A 15,973-nucleotide genomic window follows, 5' to 3' on the forward strand; every position below is an offset into this window, starting at 1 on the left:
ACATGAGGACGGCGACCTCCACTTTCGCTCGACCACAGAAGTTGGAACTAACTACTAGAGAGAAATCAAAGTCGCTGCTGCTAACCTCGGGCACCTGGTGCGACTACTCACCCTGCTCGGTCATCTATACACACTCTTGTGGAACCATGGACGAACCGCTATCGAAAACATATAGACCGTACTTTACGCCCAAGGAGATCTCAGCCTTGTCGGCGAGGCAGCGAGGGAAACAGTCGACCGCGAGGGACGAGAAGCATCGTCAGATTGCGTGTGGGTTCATCGAGGCTGTCGGTTCACGGGCCGGATTGTGAGTACAATCGTGTCTCCGGACATCCTCCACCAGCTGATGAGATGGTACGTCCAATCGTAGTCCACGAAGAACGATCGCAACGGCTCAGTCGCTGTACCACCGATTTCACCTCTTCTTTCCCCTCAAAGACTTCAACTATGTTGTTAGTGCATCGCAAAATACGCTCTCCAGTTCTAACACTGATCATAGAGCATCTTCCCATCCCTCAGGAAGTCTCCTTGACCACCATTTACGTCTCTTCGAAGCTCCACGACACGCTAAAGAAACCTCGCGACATCATCATCTCCTCCTACGCCATCCGGTACCCCGACCTGCTCAAAGGGAGGTCCCAAATCGACATTTCCTCGGTCGACATCAAGCAGCTGGAGCACGATCGAAAGAAAGTTCTGGCCATCGAGAGGTTGGTGCTGGAGACGATATGTTTCAACTTTCTGGATGCTGGTGCGGGGGCTGGGAGTGGAAAGGCCGATGTCTTTGGGTTGGTGATGAAGTTGGGAAGGAAGATGAGGTGTGAGTCTAGTCGTCAGTGCGTCACGTCATTCAGCTCGTCTGAAAACAGGAGATTTTTTCGGCTTCTCCGTCTAGTCTCGAAACGGTATATACAGCACGCCTGGCGGCTGGCAATCGATACGTTCGTAAACATACTCTCTTTTTTCCTTTGCATACGTTAATCCTAAAACCATTTTTGAATACGTTGATCTAGATTCCGAACTCTTGCCCCGCTTCAACAACCTCCGCATATCGTCGCCCTCGCATCGCTCTATACAGCTTCTCTATTGCTCATCAGCCCGGTCGAAGCGGACCGTCTCAAGAGACAAAACATCACCAACCTGGAAGCGGATGAAGCTATGCGCGCCCTTTTGAACGAGACGACAAGAGGAAGGATGATATTTGAGGATAATGCTGAGTGGGAACAGGATTTGCAGGCGAACCTGGCCGATGTGGACGGTAAGCCACTCAGAAATAGTGATTGCAGAGGTAAGGACGCTGAAATATGCCGTTCTTTTTGCGCATCAGAGGTCGTTCACGACATCTTGGACATGTATATCGTCATCCTGAGTTCACTAGCCCTAGGTGGAGACGCGGCATCTACACCCCTCGCATCACCGCATTCTCCATCCGACCCAGCGTCATCTATGGCTTCGGCACAATCCTCAAATTCGACTCAGAATCGATACCTCCTCCCATCCTTCTCCCTGCCATCTTACTGGACATCGAGCACCCTGACTCAGCTCAAGATCCAGCTGCATCAGTCTCGCGCGGACGGGATCGGCGGACGACCAAAAGTCAACTTGCAGACCCCGATCGAGACTACCTTTGGGATCGGGATCAGTGATGGTGCTCGGGCGGGTGGGGAGAAGGACGCTTGGCTCAGCTTGATCGAGGGGCTTGGCAAGAATGAGGGAACAGTTCGGTTCGTGTTTGGATAAGTGAAGCGGATCAAGCCAAAGAGGCGATTCCCTTGTAACGCGTTGAATGAGTCGAGGACTCCCTTTGTCGCTCACCCCCGGCTCGGGAGTTGTATCACCCTTGCTGTTTCAGATCAGCGACCACAACTGAGTCGAGCGATATTGTGCTCTCAAATTGTCCAATCTTGACAAGCCGATCAATAAGGCCATGTACGCCAAATTTCTATCTAATTACCAGCTCGTGCCAAGATCCTTGCGAACAGACTCCCCCTCTTGCCAAACCACAACTTCGTTGAAATGCACGGTCTCACAACAACCTCCCGGGTCATGGTGCTCTGCGCACTCCTCCCGGTCTTATTACGCTCCCACCTCGTCAACGGGCAGGGTATGCCAGTCCCAGCCAACGCAGATGTCGCCGCCCAGGATACTGGAGAAACGGCTGATACGGCCGCGAATGAACCAGCGACTTCCCTTCCAGATCCTCTCGAAGCCACCGATACCGCTACAGATGCTCCCGAGGAAGGTACGACGTCGACGGTAGGCGGCTCTGCCCCTACGGCTACCGCTTCCGCTTTAGGGAACGCATCTGGAGCTGGACAACCACCCACCCCGAATTACGAGAGTTTGATGGAGCCTTATTACCTGTTCCGACAACGATTCTTGGGTACCGACGTAAGTCTCCCTAGTCCCTTAATAGCACACGTATATAATCTTTCCTGACTGTACAATTCTGATCCCTATGCCGCCTTCAGTGCCCCAATCACAAGTCCGACCCAGCCTTCTACGCGTGTTGCCACCCTCTCCCTCAAGGCGCCACGGCCGATCCGAGCTGCTTCTACTGGCCACAAGATGACGACCCATGTGAAGAAGGGGACAAGGACTGTTATTGCGATGAAGACGAAGGGGATGTAGCGTAGTGAAGACGATCGTAGTAATGCCGTGGTCCAACCTCATTGCAATCTTTTGATCTCGACTTCGCCGAGGTTACCATCTTGTGTTTGATCTGCGTTCGCTTTTATCTTGTACAAGACTTTCATTCGTTTCATGATTTCATGCTATGACACTTGTTGTCCATCTAAGCCTTCAAATACTTGGCGTGGAACTCGACGTGCTCGGCCGCGAATGTGCTGATAAAGAAGTATCTACTCGTCCGGATGGGTTTGATATCAGCCTTCGCCCTGCCATATGCGCCTTTCATAACAAGAAATCCGAGACTTACGAATGATCGTACCCTTCTCTCCTACCAACTTCGACCTCTCCCTGCCTCCCAGCGTCTCTGACGGCCTTCTCAAAATTCTCCGGCAACAACTGCCCGTCCTGGTAAAACTTGTCGCCGGTCCCATAGTCGACCTTGATGGCGACCTGTTCGTCTTTAGGGTAGGAAGCGATGAGGTGGGTGCTATCGTGCTTGGGCCCTTCGGAAGATGGGTCGGAGAGGTAGCCTTTGAAGGCTTTCTGGCCCCATTGACATTCGGTGGGGTTGCTACATGTTTACAAGGAGCGGGGGTGATGAAGGGGTGAGAAGCGCATTGCAAGCCGGCGATAGCGAGGGGGCTTACCAGATGGGAGCGAATCCCGAGGCAGACTTGTACTGTCCTGGGTACTTTAGGTAGAGAGAAAGAGCTCCGTGGCCTGCAACAAGTGGGACGGGTTTCTGTTAGCTATGATGACGTAGGCTGGGTCGACAGGCAGGGTCTGAAAGGTTCACCTCCCATGGAATGTCCAAAGATTGACGTCCTCTCAGGGTCCTGTTGAGCACATGAAATGGCACACGGTTAAGCCAGATATCGAGAGCGACCGTTTCAGGTGGAACGCGCGACGCACTACCGACAACTCTGACTGTACGATCCCCCTCAACTCTTCGACCACGAACTTTTCCATGTTGTAATGCCCGCTCCACTTTTCACTGCTCGCGTTCAAGTAAAACCCAGCGCCCGTCCCAAAATCCCAATCGGCATCCTCTCCCTCGATCTTGGCGCCTCGGGGGGAAGTGTCGGGGAAGACGATGGCGATCCCGTGTTGAGCGGCGGGGGCGAGGAGGTGAGACTTTTGGGGACCGGTGTCTTCCGTACACGTCAGGCCGGCCAGGCTGGGCAGATCAACAGTGATACTCAGCTCAACTTAGAGATATCTCGAATATGATCCATGGACTCACTAGTATAGCACGGGAACCTTGCTCTTCTCACCCTCGGCGGGCATAAAGACGTTGAATTTTGTCTCGAGACCTCCGAGCGATTTGGAGGCGAACGAGTACTTGGTCAAGGTACCGCCAAAGGCCTTGTTCTGCGATTCTTGTTTGAGGGACATTACGAACGTGATCTGGAAACGATTCTGCTATGGGTTGAATCTGGACGAGTCTATGGTGATACTAGCACTTGCTACTCTTGCTGCTAATTGGCATATTCTACTTGAGTATCCCTCGATCATGATGACGTGTTGCACCTCGCCAATTTACTTCCGAAACCAAAATAGAAGCGCATATTTGCTTCCGGAAGACGCGCGCTTGTCACTCGTCACTCTCCCAAAAGGTAAACAAACCCGCAATCGAGGTTGATTGAAGTCAAAGTTGGTTTGCTGCCAGACCTCGTCATTCTCAACCAGACTCTGACGACTCGATCCTCATAGACAAGATGGACGACGAAGACGATTTCGGAGGCGAGTCTCAGAAAGACGAGCCACTCTCCATCGACCGATCTGACCATTCTGTTGACTTTATCTTCACAGGCTACGGCTCTGACGAACTCAGCGTGCGGGTGACCAGAAAACCGATCGCTAGCACGAGCATCGCTCCAGCTAAACGGAAACCCTCTACAGCGAAAACATCGTCGGCATCATCTTCAACGACGGCGAAAGCGGTTAAAGCGGGAGCTCGAGGCGGGGCCGCTCGCGGTCGAGGGAAAGCTGCTGGGACGCGAGGGAGAGGTCGACCCAAGGCCGTTCAAGAGACTCGCGATGATGAGAGAGAAGAAGATGACGAACAGGAAGTCATCGATATCGAGGCGGACGTGGGTTTGGAAGACGACAAAGACGAGGAAGACGAGAAGGATGACGAGGATGTGGATATGGATGATCCGGAACCGGAGCCGGTACGAGCAGGCCGACCGAAACGAGGAGAAACAGCCAAAGAGACCGCGAACGGTAGTAAACCGCCTTCCAAGGCCGTCGCTCCCGAGTCCAAGGTGTCCAGGGGAAAGTCGACTGCTACATCAGGAACGGAAGACAAACCGACGAGCCGGGAACAGGACCTGGAACGAGAGTTGACAAAGGCGAGCCCTGTCCCCCTCCCTGCATCGCGCATCTATAGCTGATCGGATTCCGTATCGATCCTCGTAGATAAAATCACAACTGACACGTCGGACGGAAGAACGGGATTCACTAGACAAGCAGTTCAAGGAGCTCTCGGCGAAAAAGGGAGGAGAGATGGAGAAGCTCTATGACAAGCTGAAAGAGAAGAGCGACGATCAGGCTCGAGGTGGGTCCGAGAGAGTTGTTTGAGGTTTCGTATAATCACATTCTGGGAGGGTGCTGATGGAGGTGGAGATCAATCTCGTTTTTTTCTCATTCTCGGTGGACAGCCCAGGACAAGATCATCGAGACCCTAGAGCAACTCAACAAGAAGCTCAACTCGCAAGTCGTCGTTCTCGAACAATCCTTGGGCGAGAACAAGAAGAATTCCATCTCTCACGAGGACCGACTGCGAGAGGAGAAGAGCCGGGCGGAAAAGCTCGAGAAGGAGAAGAAGGAGTTGCAAGCAGCCCTGGACAAGGCGAAGGCGGTACCCCCTGCGGCGCCGTTGCCGCCGGATTTGAAGAAGCTGGAGGAGGAGGTCAAACAGTGGAAGGCCCAGGTCAATGTATACAAAGGGAAAGTCGAGGAGAAGCAGACGGAGAGTGAGTTGGTCCCTGCAGATCATCAGAGGAGACATCGAGCTCGAGTCTGTTGCTGATCCTGTGAATTCTAACCGCGTGCGCGTTCCTAGTCAACACGTTGACGCAAGACCTGGAACAAGAGATCAAGATCTCCAAAGCCGCTCTGGCCGAATCGCAACGTCAAGCGGCCGCCATGTCCAAGATGACCAAGTCGCCCGGGGTATCAACGTCTGCCAAGGACGTGGCGGCCGATCGGGAACAGAACGAACAGATCATCAAGCTTTACGAGGACATGACGAACTTGATGGTGCCGAAAGTCAATATTGTCAGAGGTGGGAATGGGGAAGAAGTGACGTTCGTCTGTGTACAGACGGTCGACGGGAGGAGTGAGTCCGGGCCTGAGTTTGACTTTCAGAACATGACTGACGAACGGTTTTTATCTCGCTCATCTGAAGGCATGAGTTTCAAGCTCAAGATCTACAAAAAGGCTTCAACTGACCCTGCCCAACCGGGTTCGTGGATCTATACCAAAGTCATGCGCTACATCCCGCTCGATCTAGAGTTACAGGATCAGGCGTTTGTAAACGCGCTTGGTGTTTTTAAAGACTCGCTCGAAATGCCCATGGACCAGGCGATGGCTTTCTGGACAAATCTTCGGGATTCGATGACGCAGGACGAAGAGGAATGAGCAAGAAGAAGCCGGAGGGTGGAGACCGTTGTATTTGCGTTCTACTTCTCTCCCTCGATGCCCGTCCTTTCTTTCCAGTCTTCTTGTAAAGTTAGCATTATAATAAGCTACCGGGGCGGATCAGAATTCTGTAGATCTTGTATAGTCAATCAATAGACATCCGTTGGTTGAGTCGGCGGACCAGTTGATGTGTGAGGCGATTCCGTCTTTATGTGTTGAAGCATTATCTACGCGCTTCGCGGCGCTTGCGTTGGGCAACACCCGTTCAGCCCGAATCTCGATAACGCGCACAGTCCAGGACGCACCGCCAGTCTAGCTTGTCTGTTCCTTCCGCTATACGTTCATACAACAGCGCAGCTCGACCATTCATCTCACCTTGTATCCGTTCATCCCTCGACACTAACCATCGCACCAGGTATTTACGCACAAGTCGGGATCTAGGCGCAACCTGCTCGAAGCGCATAACCACAATCGACGTTACATTCCGCTGGCGAAATGAGGTTCTTTCAGGTCGCCATCACCGGTTTGTTAGTCGCCTTCGTCACCTCGGCTGCCCCCACAAGTTTCAGACCCACGGTGCGTGACGCATGCATTGGAGGACATCGTTGAGTGTCATACCTGATCCTGTCGCCCGACACTCAGAAATATGTGAACCAGATCGACAAATATTCCACAGTCGTGCGGAGCTCGGATCCCAGCCTCGACGGCCCTTCGGAACCGAATGATCCTCAATACTTCGCCCCGTTTGATGGGATTGACGAAACGGAGGAGATGGAAGATCCTCCCGTCTATGAAACGGTATGTCGATGGGAAAACACCAAGATGGAGATACGCTAATCGCGATGACCGTTGCGCTTTACTCGTTAGAACGGCTTAATCCCCCTGGAGGGCTATACCCTCAAGGAGAAGAGGAACTCCCTTTTCACCATCGCCAAACCGATAGTTGCCTTGGCTGGGTCTAGCCTCGCTCTCGAAGAGCAGTACCACTATCAAGGGAAACCCATCCTTCACGAGGTGTTGGACCGGAACATGAGGGCCGAGGGAAACTCTATGTCTCAGTCCAGGGCACGGGAATGCTCGGTTCGTAATCAGATATACCAATAAATTCGCAGGTACCAACCTGATATACCGCTGCGCCTTCCAGACTAACGAGTCGATTGACACGCTCTCCGAGCCAGCTCACGAGAAATCCACTTGGCTGAGCACTGGCCAATGCAAGAAAGTTGTCCACGGGAAAATGGGCTGACTCGAAACGGTCACCGACAGGCCCACCTCGGCGCTTAGATTTACTTTTACCATTCTTACGGCACAATCCTAAATTCTACCGGGAGATTCGCCTTCTATAGCTTGTTCCTTGCTGATAAGAGCACCATCCGAGTGACTCGCATAATGTAATGTCAAATGGGCAGTTGTGTCGTAGTTGTATGTCATGGAGTGTTCGGGTATACAATCATGCTGAACTGGACTGCGCTTCAACGATGGAGGGGTCCTTGGCCAAGTATCCATGCTTGGCCGGGTTAGAATAGTATACTGAAGGCAACGAAATGAGACTTAGGCAATGACTGGAGCTGAGAGGGATATTACGACTCACAGATATCCGTCTTTCTGACTGGCTTGGCCTCTTTGACCTCTCGACCGACGAACTTCTCCGGATGAGCCGCCTGTCGCAACGCCAAAGGATTATGGTAGACTGCTGTTACTTCTCCACCTGCGTCCTTGATTGCCTTTGCGGCCGACTTGGAGTATCGCGAAAGGCGAAGGTTCAGAGGTGGTAGCGGCAATGCGGGGTCGACCTGTGGAGGTGATCCGTGATCAATGTCTATATCTATAATTGGCCTAGCAAAACAGTGAACGCCTGACTCACTTCTCCCAACAGCTTGACACCGCTCCAGCCCTTGATCCCGTGAACCAAGTTGCTCCTAAAGATCAACCCCACATCGATCGCTTGTGATGCATCAAGTCGGCCCGAAGCCACCCAAGCCTGCAGAGCTGACAAATTGACCGGTGCGTACTTTTTCGAAGTACTGTCAAGAGCAGGAACGGTCAAGCTCAGCTTACATGAGCATCGCTGCCCACACGGTGACAGTGCTCACAAGTTGTTGAAGCCTCGCTTGGGGAATAATCGAGTGATAGGAGTCTGACCTCCTTCGAAGCCGGCCTTTGGCTTTCCATTACCCGCTCTAGCCTTCTGACCCTTGTGTCCCCGTCCTGAAGTTCCACCTTTCGTGGATGACCATCCTCGTCCTAATCGAACGTGCTGTAGATCCAGTTTCCGCTCAGCTCCAGGCTCAAGAACCTCTCACAGACTTCGAATATCCTACTGACAGTCTTTGTGGCACCCTTGTTGTTCGCGAGCTCTCCCAACGTCAGATAAGGCCCGTGATTGTTGACATCGGCACTGGTGCTCGCCCATCGGCTACTCGATGGTCCGCTCGGGATCGGACGGAACCCGGATCGGGCGGAAGTTGGTCTAGCCAGAGGCAAGGCCAGCCTAAGAGACGATGTAAAGGTCCTGAGTGACGATGCCATATTGACTATTTATCGAGAGTTCGATTCAAGATCGCAATTCTGACCGCAATTCGATTCAGATGTTGTCGTTCAAACCATCTTTCTGATCATCCATCACCTCGATTGACGCGCTTAGTCGGGTCCGCGCGCTTCTACCCGGTCACTCGGCCAATGACGTCGACCTAAGCACAGATAATGCCATCCTATATCTACCACATTCGAGTTCACGTTAATTCAATCGTATGCTAATTACAGCCAAGTTCATGATCGAGTCCCCCCATTACGACAGATATACGGGCGCACCGGTCGTGGTTTCGGCACTATAGTCGATTTCCGCTCCCCGGCCAAGGCACTCCTTTTCAAAGTCGATGCTGCCGATGATCTCCTGGATCGACGAGACAAAGGTCGCCATGGGACACTTGCCATCGTCGTTCTCGGGACAACCTCGAATTCCGGTGAGAGGAACCGCAGCGTCATTGAGAATGACCCTGATGTATTCGTCCGACTTTCGCGATCTTTCAGCCTCGTCTATGTCATACGCTTCGGACGGGCACGACAGGATTTGGAACTGCATGTTGGTTGCGAAAGGGGAGATCCTATTCAAAAGAGACGATAACATAAGCGACCCGATTGCGAACAGACTCAGTCGTGAGAACACGCACTTGGAGGAAATGTAGGAGCGGTGCTTCGGTATGTGATCGGTGGGCGGAGTCCCGCTAGCCGCGAAACCGGTGAAGTTCAACACGGTAACAACATCGTGGAACACGGTGTCGTGCGTGAAGTCGACGTAGCTATGTTTGCAAGATTCAGCCTGGAGCGCATTCGTGACTGCGCAGCAATTCGGGATGCACTCACATGGGGTCGTTCAAGGGGAAGTGTATATCATCGTGCCAAGTGCTGTTTGTGGTGGAGTTGAACTCGGTCAAGCGGGCTAGCCAAAGCTCAACTTCAGCATCGGTCTGAAGGTTAAGGCATCACCATGTCATGATCCACTTACTGTGAGTCAAACGTGAGATCAACTCCTGGGCGTACCCCAATCCCTCCGCCCGAGCCACAGGGGAACCGAAACCGCTCGTATGCCACCACCAAATGTCATTCCTGCATAGATAGACATCTAGTCACCGACGTCGTTCGGTCCAGTATATCAGCGGACTTACCTATATTGGAAGCCTTTCCACTCGTCCTCGGTGAATAGGCCACAGAAAGCAGAATACCCCACGGATACTGTTTCATAGGCGCACATTTCCATCATGTCTTTAACATCGCGGGTGGTCAAGGAGTAATCTCCAATCAAAGGTTGCAGCCTCTTAATGGCCTTTGCAAGGAAGACGTTCTCCCATGCTTGAGTCTTGGCTCCTGCGATAGCACCCAATTTGCCATTGTCATTCGGGCACTGATGCAGGAGATCAGCGTGTGTTCTGCCCGAGATCGCTCTGTGAGACTAACCATGGCGTAAGGCGAGAGGGTGCAGTTGTAGTTGGGGCTCTCGATCATGACAGCGAGATTGTACTGATCCTCTACAGGAATCCCAAAGAAGCCTGACGTGGGGGTTGATTGTTGGCCTTAGGTTCCTTACGAATGCAGCCGTTGATGGCTTACCTGCAGCAAAGTTCTGCGCCGACTTGAGCATACGACTATACACGACAAAATGCGCTCGTCAATTACTGGTTTTGTCGTTATGGCAGACTGCCCAATACATACTCTTGGCTCTCCGTCCTAAATACCGGCAGACGGTCCTCGAACTGTTCCAGGAGGAATCCATATTTGACTCGAGCGGAAACTCCCAGGTTGACTGGAACGATAGTTGCGTGACATCAGCACGAACCTCATCTCTCAAGTATGAAAGAAACACTACTCACATAGCTGTTGTCGACCGAACGGCGTTAAAATCTCGCCTCCTAGCTTGTAAGACCAATCATTGAGGAAAGCCAAATCGCCCGAGGCAGTCCAGTTAGAGTTCTTGAGCCTGATAGCAAACCCCATGGGACCTAGAAACAGACGAGATCAGTAACGGTCGAGCGAGGTAGCAAGATAAGAGAAGTCATCTTACCTTCAACTGTGTCGGTTGTAGGATACCTATCAAGACACACCATGACGGAAGGTCGATCAGCTAAAGTGCTGGCTAGGATAAAGCTGACAGACGTACCTTGCGCCGTGTCTTTGTAGCCAATGCAAACCTTTAATCTCGCAACCTTTAGGTTCCAAGCTGTCCGTCTTCGGCAACCCATGGCTGTCTACCGAATACCAAGGGGACAAATGTCCCCAGGATTGCATAATGTTGAAAGGGTGCTTCTTTCCACCAACGCTCGGGGCAACCAAAGGTGGTTGAGCGGTCTGTACAGGAGGCGCAGGTGCGGTGAGGAGCAATCCGGCTCTGAAGGGAGATATCATAGTCAATTCGGCTGGTCGAGCACTTGATTCAAGCTTGACCTACTCCTTGCCCGTGATTGTAGGGCCAGCAAATCCGATACTGCACGCAGCATATGCAATCAGTAAGCGAGAGCGGTTGCGAATATGGTCATGACTGACTCTGTAGGGAAAGAGCCCGAATCGGCGTGGGGCCTGTTGGAGATCCATCCATCTCCGTAGTACGAGTTTGAGAAGAAGATCGCGAAAGCCCCAAGCAGTGCCGGACCCATCAATGCGACAAAGAGTATTGTCCAAAATCGACCGTTACCTGATCGTTTCCTCTTGGGGTTCAATATTCTCTCAACATCGTGTCCAGCGTTTCTACTTTGCCCATGAGGAGAAGGCAATCTTGATGGCCTTTCTTCATATTGGGGAGGCAGAAGGGGCTCGTCGATTGACGAGCGAGACCCGCGCCTTCCCTGCTTTTCTTCCTCGGCAAGATCCATGACAATTATCTTTGACGACGAGACTACTGACTAGCTGACTAGCGAAAATGGTGCTGGCACAGCGATACAGCGATAAAGGATGAAAGGGTTATATGATCCGAGTGATTGATGCAGCGACGGTCTCAAGCGATGGAAGATACGGCGGTTTGCTTCCGAGAACCCTTGATAACATATCACGATCCCCGATTCAGCTAATCAGGCGGTGCGCAACGCCTCGCTATGCAAAGTGAGTGACTGGCCTCATAACGATGAAATACCGTGATGTTACTACTATACAGAGGGACGGCCTTGTATATCAAGGGACGAAGAAACCTTGAGTTGCAGGGTAATTGCCGCGATATGAGGGTGCGCGATTAAGACCAGGGTTCAAGTTTGATGACCGGTAGTGTTGCGAAGGTATCGTATCTCCGAACGCGTGATCGTCCACAGCTTTGAGCATGTCCTTGAGCTTGCTCATACCAGCGGCTCCTACACCCATCGAGTATCGGCTGGCCTTCAAGAGTCCGCTGGTCGTAGCTGTTACCACGTCCTGATCCGACTTGTCAGCAAAGGCTTCCTCCTCGCCAAACTGTTTTGCGAACGTGGACCAGTCCGATCGCTGTTGTAGATATGGCCTTAGCAGACGAGCATCGATCCGTCCGAGATGTCCCTCGGTCAAATACGATTTCAGAACATCCGGCTGCACGATAAAGCTGTTTCCGAGTTGTCGCAGCATATCGAATCGGTCGTTGAGTAGCGGGATGCCAAACGTTTTGATCGAGTCTTGGTAGGCTGCAAGATCTCTGATGCCGCAATGCACGGTCAGTTCTCGGTCGGTATCGTGTTTCAGGCATATCGACCCACTTTGTCAGCATCAGACCGCCAGTGGGGTTCACAGGGAATCGCTTGTAGTGGTCCAGCAATAGGCTAAACCCGAAGGTTCAATCAGTCTACGCTTATTTGCCTCAATCCTGCGAGAACATACCCATGGAACTCAACACCGAGCTCTGTGAAGAAAGCCTCTGCATTCTTTCCTGCGAATGCCTTATGGCCTGCTTCGTTCAGACGCTCTAGATAGCTGCAACAGAGCGTACATGGCTCTGTCGTTGTCCGTGCGAATGACATTTCCTCGTCTTTTGGCTTGAAATCACTGTTCTTCTGCCTTTTCAGCAGAACGGACAACCACGACACAGATGCTGCCATGCCAAGAGGAACACCGAGATGAGCTCCGCCCAGAAGGGACGGTTCTTTGCGCAGCCGACTCACCATCCAAGAACCGAAGCACAAGGGTGTTGACTTTGCCTTCAACTCTCGTGACCGTATTTGCGTTCCACCGCAAGGCGTCCCGGCGTACAGCGGGAGAAGAACTAACGAGCGGAACCAAGACCGTCGAGTAGTACGTCTGCCAAAGATGGAGAGCCAAGTCCACCTGACGGATCTGACCCAGAATTGACAGGTCCGGTTCGGATCGATCCTGGCCATCGAGCTTTGACGACGCGCTTTCCAAGGCTAATTCCAGGTAATCGCCACCGATGTCGTCGGCAAGCAACTTTGCCAATTTGGAAGCGTTTTGAGCACTGCAAGGATAGGATCTTTGGTTAGATGGCCTGATAATAGGATTAGGACCTTGGACTGACGTTTCGCCTCCCACGCTCAACTCGACAACTCTGCCGACGGCCTCAGCATGTATTCGCAAGAATTTCTCGATAATTTCGAGTTTGACCACCCCGTCAGCCTGATTCAAGCCTTCTGTCCCGTTCTGATGCGGTTGCTGTCCAGCAGCGTTTCTAGCAGTCACGGGAGATGAAGCTCCCGATTGTGCAGGCGTAGTCGATCTGGTGATGTCCTTTGAGCCGGTCACTCCAGTCAGAGCATTACCTCCATATCGATGCAACCAAGCGGCTGCAGCAGACGTTGCGGAAGAGGTGGCTGATGGCGCAGCGGGAACGACTCCGCTACTGCCAGTATTCGTTGAGAGCTTGTCTACGACCCGGTCAAGAAGGTTGCCTGGTTTCGATTTAATTTGGGTTTCCTATAAATTTCGATCTAGGTATAGGTGGGGCCTCGCCAAATTACAGACAATAACAGAGACTTACGTGGAATCTCTGGTACTTGTGCGCGAGATCCTTGTAGGCGATCGCCATCCATTTGCCCTCTAGCTCGAGGTAACGCCCTCCTTCGATGTACTGACTGAACATCTCTTCCATGGCAGTGTCCAGCATGGAAGCAAGCGTCACTGTCGTACTGACACCCGTGCGACGATCCGTCGTCACAGAGACGGTGGTGTTGGCTTCCCCTCCGAAGCCGGAAAAGTCGTACTGTTTGAGATCCTCGATTAAGACCGAGCATTGGCTATGTGTCAATCTCAGCATTCGGAGGAGTGCTAGAGTACCCTGGACCGCAGCCCGCGCGAATAACGTCTCGAGATGTTGTTGGATCTATGAGGATGAGATGTGCATCAGACATGGTTGGTATCGGACGGCACATCTGTTGAAGAGCTTACCACTTGTGCAAAGACTCGCTGCAAAAATACCCTCATTACATCCTCCTTCATCGGGAAGACCGCCTGGATAATCTGGGCTTCCTGGTCCACAGTCGACCGGATCTCTTTCGACAGTGCTGTTAGTCCCGGTTCAGCGGTAGGCGCTGGCTTGTTCGAATCGTTCAGTGCCGTCCATCTGTATAGAAGGTGAAAACTAAGTACCAAGTATCATCTCAATCCGAATGCCGGCAGTTCTGACTTACATATCCTCGATCGGGGCAGCGTCCGCTCGAGGGGTTCCATCCGGATTGAGACCCGAGGCCTCTTCCAAAACCTTGTCTTTGGAAATGAAAAAGTCGTGCTGGTTGACGTACATCTGTATACATGACGTGCAATTATTGAAGTCTTGTAATATCTTGGCGCAATGCTGATAGAGCCAACCTCAGCCGCCAAAACATTTGATAGGATTGCTCACTTTCTCAGACTTACCGCCATCATTCGTACGTCCCCCTTCCTATAACTTCGATCGAACAGCCTCAAACACTCCTTTTCGAACCGTTCCGCATACTTTTCTACTTCGTCTCGTATTCGGATAGCCTTGTCCACGTCAGCCCTCAGCTTGACCAGCCTTCCCTTATCGTCATCGCTGTCCCGAGCATTATCCTGGGCATTTGAAGCTGCAGCCGAAGCGTTCTCGACGACATCTTTCGCGAGCGTGCTCAAGCGGCGGAGGATGATTGCGAGTCGTGCTCGACCTTCCCGTGACGTCCTGGTGGCAAACAATGCATCCAAGGGGGTTTGCGATGGTTCTGCTGGCGAGGGATTGCCCTCGGCATTGAGATGATTCAAGGCGGGTGCTGGAGGTTGTGATAGCGAGAGGTAATATGAGAGGATCAACGAGGCAGACTGCGCAACGGAACGCAAGTTGTGCAAAGATTCCATTTGCTCTCCTGAACGAGTGACGAGAAGGGTGAGTTCCAGATGCGCTAATCTTTACACTGGGTCTGAATGATTTTACCTATCCTGACGGCCGTTCGACCGACCCCAGTGATTTTGGTTTCTAGAGCCGTGAAGGAGCTCCCAATTGTCTGCATGGTAAGATGATTTCTAAATAACGAAGAATGAGGATGTACGGTTTCGTCGCGACACACCTCGAAACCACCATCAATCTCTCTTAGCCGCCCTTCACAGGATCGTTCAGCCTCCCGGACCTCCCCCTCGAGCTCCTTCGTCTTTCTTGAGACCGACTTTTGTAGGGAGAGTAGATGGTCGAGAGCGGGTGAGAAGGAAGAGATGAAGGGAAGAGGATCAAGGGCTTTTCGGAGGCAACCAGTGCACCTCAGCTTAGTTCGATCTCGACGCCAACTAGGGTTCAGCTCGACCCACCACCGGTATTCGCCTTGGAAGAGGTGATCAATTTCTCACTCAGATCCCCTATGAAGTTTTCTACGTTAAAGTTGCGCTGAGGCATCCGTCGCGTCAGCCTTTTCTCGGCTACCAGACTATAGGTCGAATAGCTGTGTTCACCTCGAAGGAGCTCAACTGAAGGACCTTGGCCACCTTTTCCTTCCCATCTTTTCCAGTTCCAACGGTCTCTTGTGCAGGGAGTTCAGGTTCCTGGACCTTGACCGTTCTGGCTGTCCTTCCCGGATCCCTCTCCCGCCTGATCGGCTTCAAGGGTGCTTGAGTGGAAGGATTTGACGTTCCGGACATGTTCAAAAGGCCAGTTGATCTCTTCGGGACTGAGATTTACCGTGAAGGCATCTCTGCGAGACCAAAACTCGGTGGCAAGTGGCACGGTCCTGACCCTGGTTTCAAGGTGTTGTGGGACGTATGGGTATGCAAAGTAGCCGGGTAAATTCATAGCTGCATA

At 52.2% G+C, this 15,973-nt stretch overlaps 8 protein-coding genes across 8 annotated transcripts; 4 read left to right on the forward strand and 4 right to left on the reverse strand.

Moving 5' to 3' along the window:
* Positions 1-55: 55 nt before the first annotated feature.
* HD553DRAFT_296009 (cyclin-like protein) lies at positions 56-1,959 on the forward strand. Its single transcript, XM_046178508.1, has 6 exons — positions 56-307; positions 371-452; positions 520-820; positions 896-941; positions 1,014-1,258; positions 1,328-1,959. Exons 1-6 carry the CDS (start codon positions 147-149, stop codon positions 1,738-1,740), a joined length of 1,248 nt encoding a protein of 415 aa, XP_046036468.1. The 5' UTR covers positions 56-146; the 3' UTR covers positions 1,741-1,959.
* Positions 1,960-2,636, forward strand: HD553DRAFT_350021 (uncharacterized protein; the record flags this gene model as incomplete). The annotated part of the gene is made up of 2 exons (XM_046183502.1): positions 1,960-2,391; positions 2,472-2,636. The coding sequence occupies exons 1-2, from the start codon at positions 2,017-2,019 to the stop codon at positions 2,634-2,636; spliced, it is 540 nt and encodes a 179-aa protein (XP_046036469.1). The 5' UTR covers positions 1,960-2,016.
* HD553DRAFT_311256 (Alpha/Beta hydrolase protein) lies at positions 2,406-4,094 on the reverse strand. The gene is made up of 6 exons (XM_046179945.1): positions 3,875-4,094; positions 3,544-3,808; positions 3,428-3,467; positions 3,279-3,351; positions 2,939-3,202; positions 2,406-2,861 (listed from the first exon to the last, which is right to left on the reverse strand). Exons 1-6 carry the CDS (start codon positions 4,024-4,026, stop codon positions 2,795-2,797), a joined length of 861 nt encoding a protein of 286 aa, XP_046036470.1. The 5' UTR covers positions 4,027-4,094; the 3' UTR covers positions 2,406-2,794.
* Positions 4,095-4,309: 215 nt separating this feature from the next.
* On the forward strand, positions 4,310-6,696 carry HD553DRAFT_311257 (uncharacterized protein). The gene is made up of 6 exons (XM_046179946.1): positions 4,310-4,374; positions 4,444-4,985; positions 5,053-5,191; positions 5,295-5,609; positions 5,699-5,974; positions 6,044-6,696. The coding sequence occupies exons 1-6, from the start codon at positions 4,350-4,352 to the stop codon at positions 6,274-6,276; spliced, it is 1,530 nt and encodes a 509-aa protein (XP_046036471.1). The 5' UTR covers positions 4,310-4,349; the 3' UTR covers positions 6,277-6,696.
* A 75-nt stretch (positions 6,697-6,771) lies between these two features.
* Positions 6,772-7,380, forward strand: HD553DRAFT_323954 (uncharacterized protein; the record flags this gene model as incomplete). The annotated part of the gene is made up of 3 exons (XM_046181443.1): positions 6,772-6,852; positions 6,919-7,074; positions 7,144-7,380. The coding sequence occupies 3 exons, from the start codon at positions 6,772-6,774 to the stop codon at positions 7,378-7,380; spliced, it is 474 nt and encodes a 157-aa protein (XP_046036472.1).
* Positions 7,381-7,726: 346 nt separating this feature from the next.
* Positions 7,727-8,805, reverse strand: HD553DRAFT_272150 (ribosomal protein L18e/L15P; the record flags this gene model as incomplete). Its single annotated transcript, XM_046177747.1, has 5 exons — positions 7,727-7,806; positions 7,868-8,069; positions 8,141-8,300; positions 8,370-8,533; positions 8,602-8,805. 5 exons carry the CDS (start codon positions 8,803-8,805, stop codon positions 7,727-7,729), a joined length of 810 nt encoding a protein of 269 aa, XP_046036473.1.
* Positions 8,806-8,930: 125 nt separating this feature from the next.
* Positions 8,931-11,848, reverse strand: HD553DRAFT_29405 (putative phytase). The gene is made up of 13 exons (XM_046178451.1): positions 11,314-11,848; positions 11,219-11,254; positions 10,931-11,158; positions 10,835-10,860; positions 10,644-10,772; positions 10,486-10,576; positions 10,384-10,418; positions 10,231-10,322; positions 9,942-10,177; positions 9,782-9,882; positions 9,640-9,715; positions 9,447-9,575; positions 8,931-9,380 (listed from the first exon to the last, which is right to left on the reverse strand). Exons 1-13 carry the CDS (start codon positions 11,637-11,639, stop codon positions 9,065-9,067), a joined length of 1,821 nt encoding a protein of 606 aa, XP_046036474.1. The 5' UTR covers positions 11,640-11,848; the 3' UTR covers positions 8,931-9,064.
* On the reverse strand, positions 11,698-15,946 carry HD553DRAFT_311260 (exocyst complex component Sec10-domain-containing protein). The gene is made up of 13 exons (XM_046179947.1): positions 15,628-15,946; positions 15,487-15,562; positions 15,252-15,415; positions 15,119-15,188; positions 14,590-15,050; positions 14,364-14,527; positions 14,122-14,296; positions 13,715-14,056; positions 13,256-13,650; positions 12,885-13,195; positions 12,604-12,814; positions 12,483-12,545; positions 11,698-12,421 (listed from the first exon to the last, which is right to left on the reverse strand). The coding sequence occupies exons 1-13, from the start codon at positions 15,811-15,813 to the stop codon at positions 11,935-11,937; spliced, it is 3,105 nt and encodes a 1,034-aa protein (XP_046036475.1). The 5' UTR covers positions 15,814-15,946; the 3' UTR covers positions 11,698-11,934.
* Positions 15,947-15,973: the final 27 nt, after the last annotated feature.

Source organism: Filobasidium floriforme (genome assembly GCF_021052385.1).
Source record: "Filobasidium floriforme strain CBS 6241 chromosome Unknown HD553scaffold_11, whole genome shotgun sequence".
In the NCBI taxonomy this organism is placed as follows: domain Eukaryota; kingdom Fungi; phylum Basidiomycota; class Tremellomycetes; order Filobasidiales; family Filobasidiaceae; genus Filobasidium; species Filobasidium floriforme.

Bases quoted from the DNA above. Each gene is read 5' to 3' on its own strand.
- HD553DRAFT_311260 (XM_046179947.1), bottom strand. From the start codon at position 15,813: ATGTCCGGAACGTCAAATCCTTCCACTCAAGCACCCTTGAAGCCGATC. The intron at 14,057-14,121 runs GTAAGCTCTTCA...TCATCCTCATAG, and splicing joins AGCGAGTCTTTGCACAAGTG to ATCCAACAACATCTCGAGAC. The intron at 13,196-13,255 runs GTCAGTCCAAGG...CTATCCTTGCAG, and splicing joins TTGAGCGTGGGAGGCGAAAC to TGCTCAAAACGCTTCCAAAT.
- HD553DRAFT_311256 (XM_046179945.1), bottom strand. From the start codon at position 4,026: ATGTCCCTCAAACAAGAATCGCAGAACAAGGCCTTTGGCGGTACCTTG. The intron at 3,352-3,427 runs GTGAACCTTTCA...CACTTGTTGCAG, and splicing joins CTTTGGACATTCCATGGGAG to GCCACGGAGCTCTTTCTCTC. The intron at 3,203-3,278 runs GTAAGCCCCCTC...GTAAACATGTAG, and splicing joins TCGGGATTCGCTCCCATCTG to CAACCCCACCGAATGTCAAT.
- HD553DRAFT_29405 (XM_046178451.1), bottom strand. From the start codon at position 11,639: ATGGATCTTGCCGAGGAAGAAAAGCAGGGAAGGCGCGGGTCTCGCTCG. The intron at 10,178-10,230 runs GTTAGTCTCACA...CTCCTGCATCAG, and splicing joins CCCTCTCGCCTTACGCCATG to TGCCCGAATGACAATGGCAA. The intron at 9,381-9,446 runs GTGCGTGTTCTC...TCTTTTGAATAG, and splicing joins CGCTCCTACATTTCCTCCAA to GATCTCCCCTTTCGCAACCA.
- HD553DRAFT_296009 (XM_046178508.1), top strand. From the start codon at position 147: ATGGACGAACCGCTATCGAAAACATATAGACCGTACTTTACGCCCAAG. The intron at 942-1,013 runs GTTCGTAAACAT...ACGTTGATCTAG, and splicing joins TGGCGGCTGGCAATCGATAC to ATTCCGAACTCTTGCCCCGC. The intron at 1,259-1,327 runs GTAAGCCACTCA...TTTGCGCATCAG, and splicing joins GAACCTGGCCGATGTGGACG to AGGTCGTTCACGACATCTTG.
- HD553DRAFT_311257 (XM_046179946.1), top strand. From the start codon at position 4,350: ATGGACGACGAAGACGATTTCGGAG. The intron at 5,610-5,698 runs GTGAGTTGGTCC...GCGCGTTCCTAG, and splicing joins CGAGGAGAAGCAGACGGAGA to TCAACACGTTGACGCAAGAC. The intron at 5,975-6,043 runs GTGAGTCCGGGC...GCTCATCTGAAG, and splicing joins ACAGACGGTCGACGGGAGGA to GCATGAGTTTCAAGCTCAAG.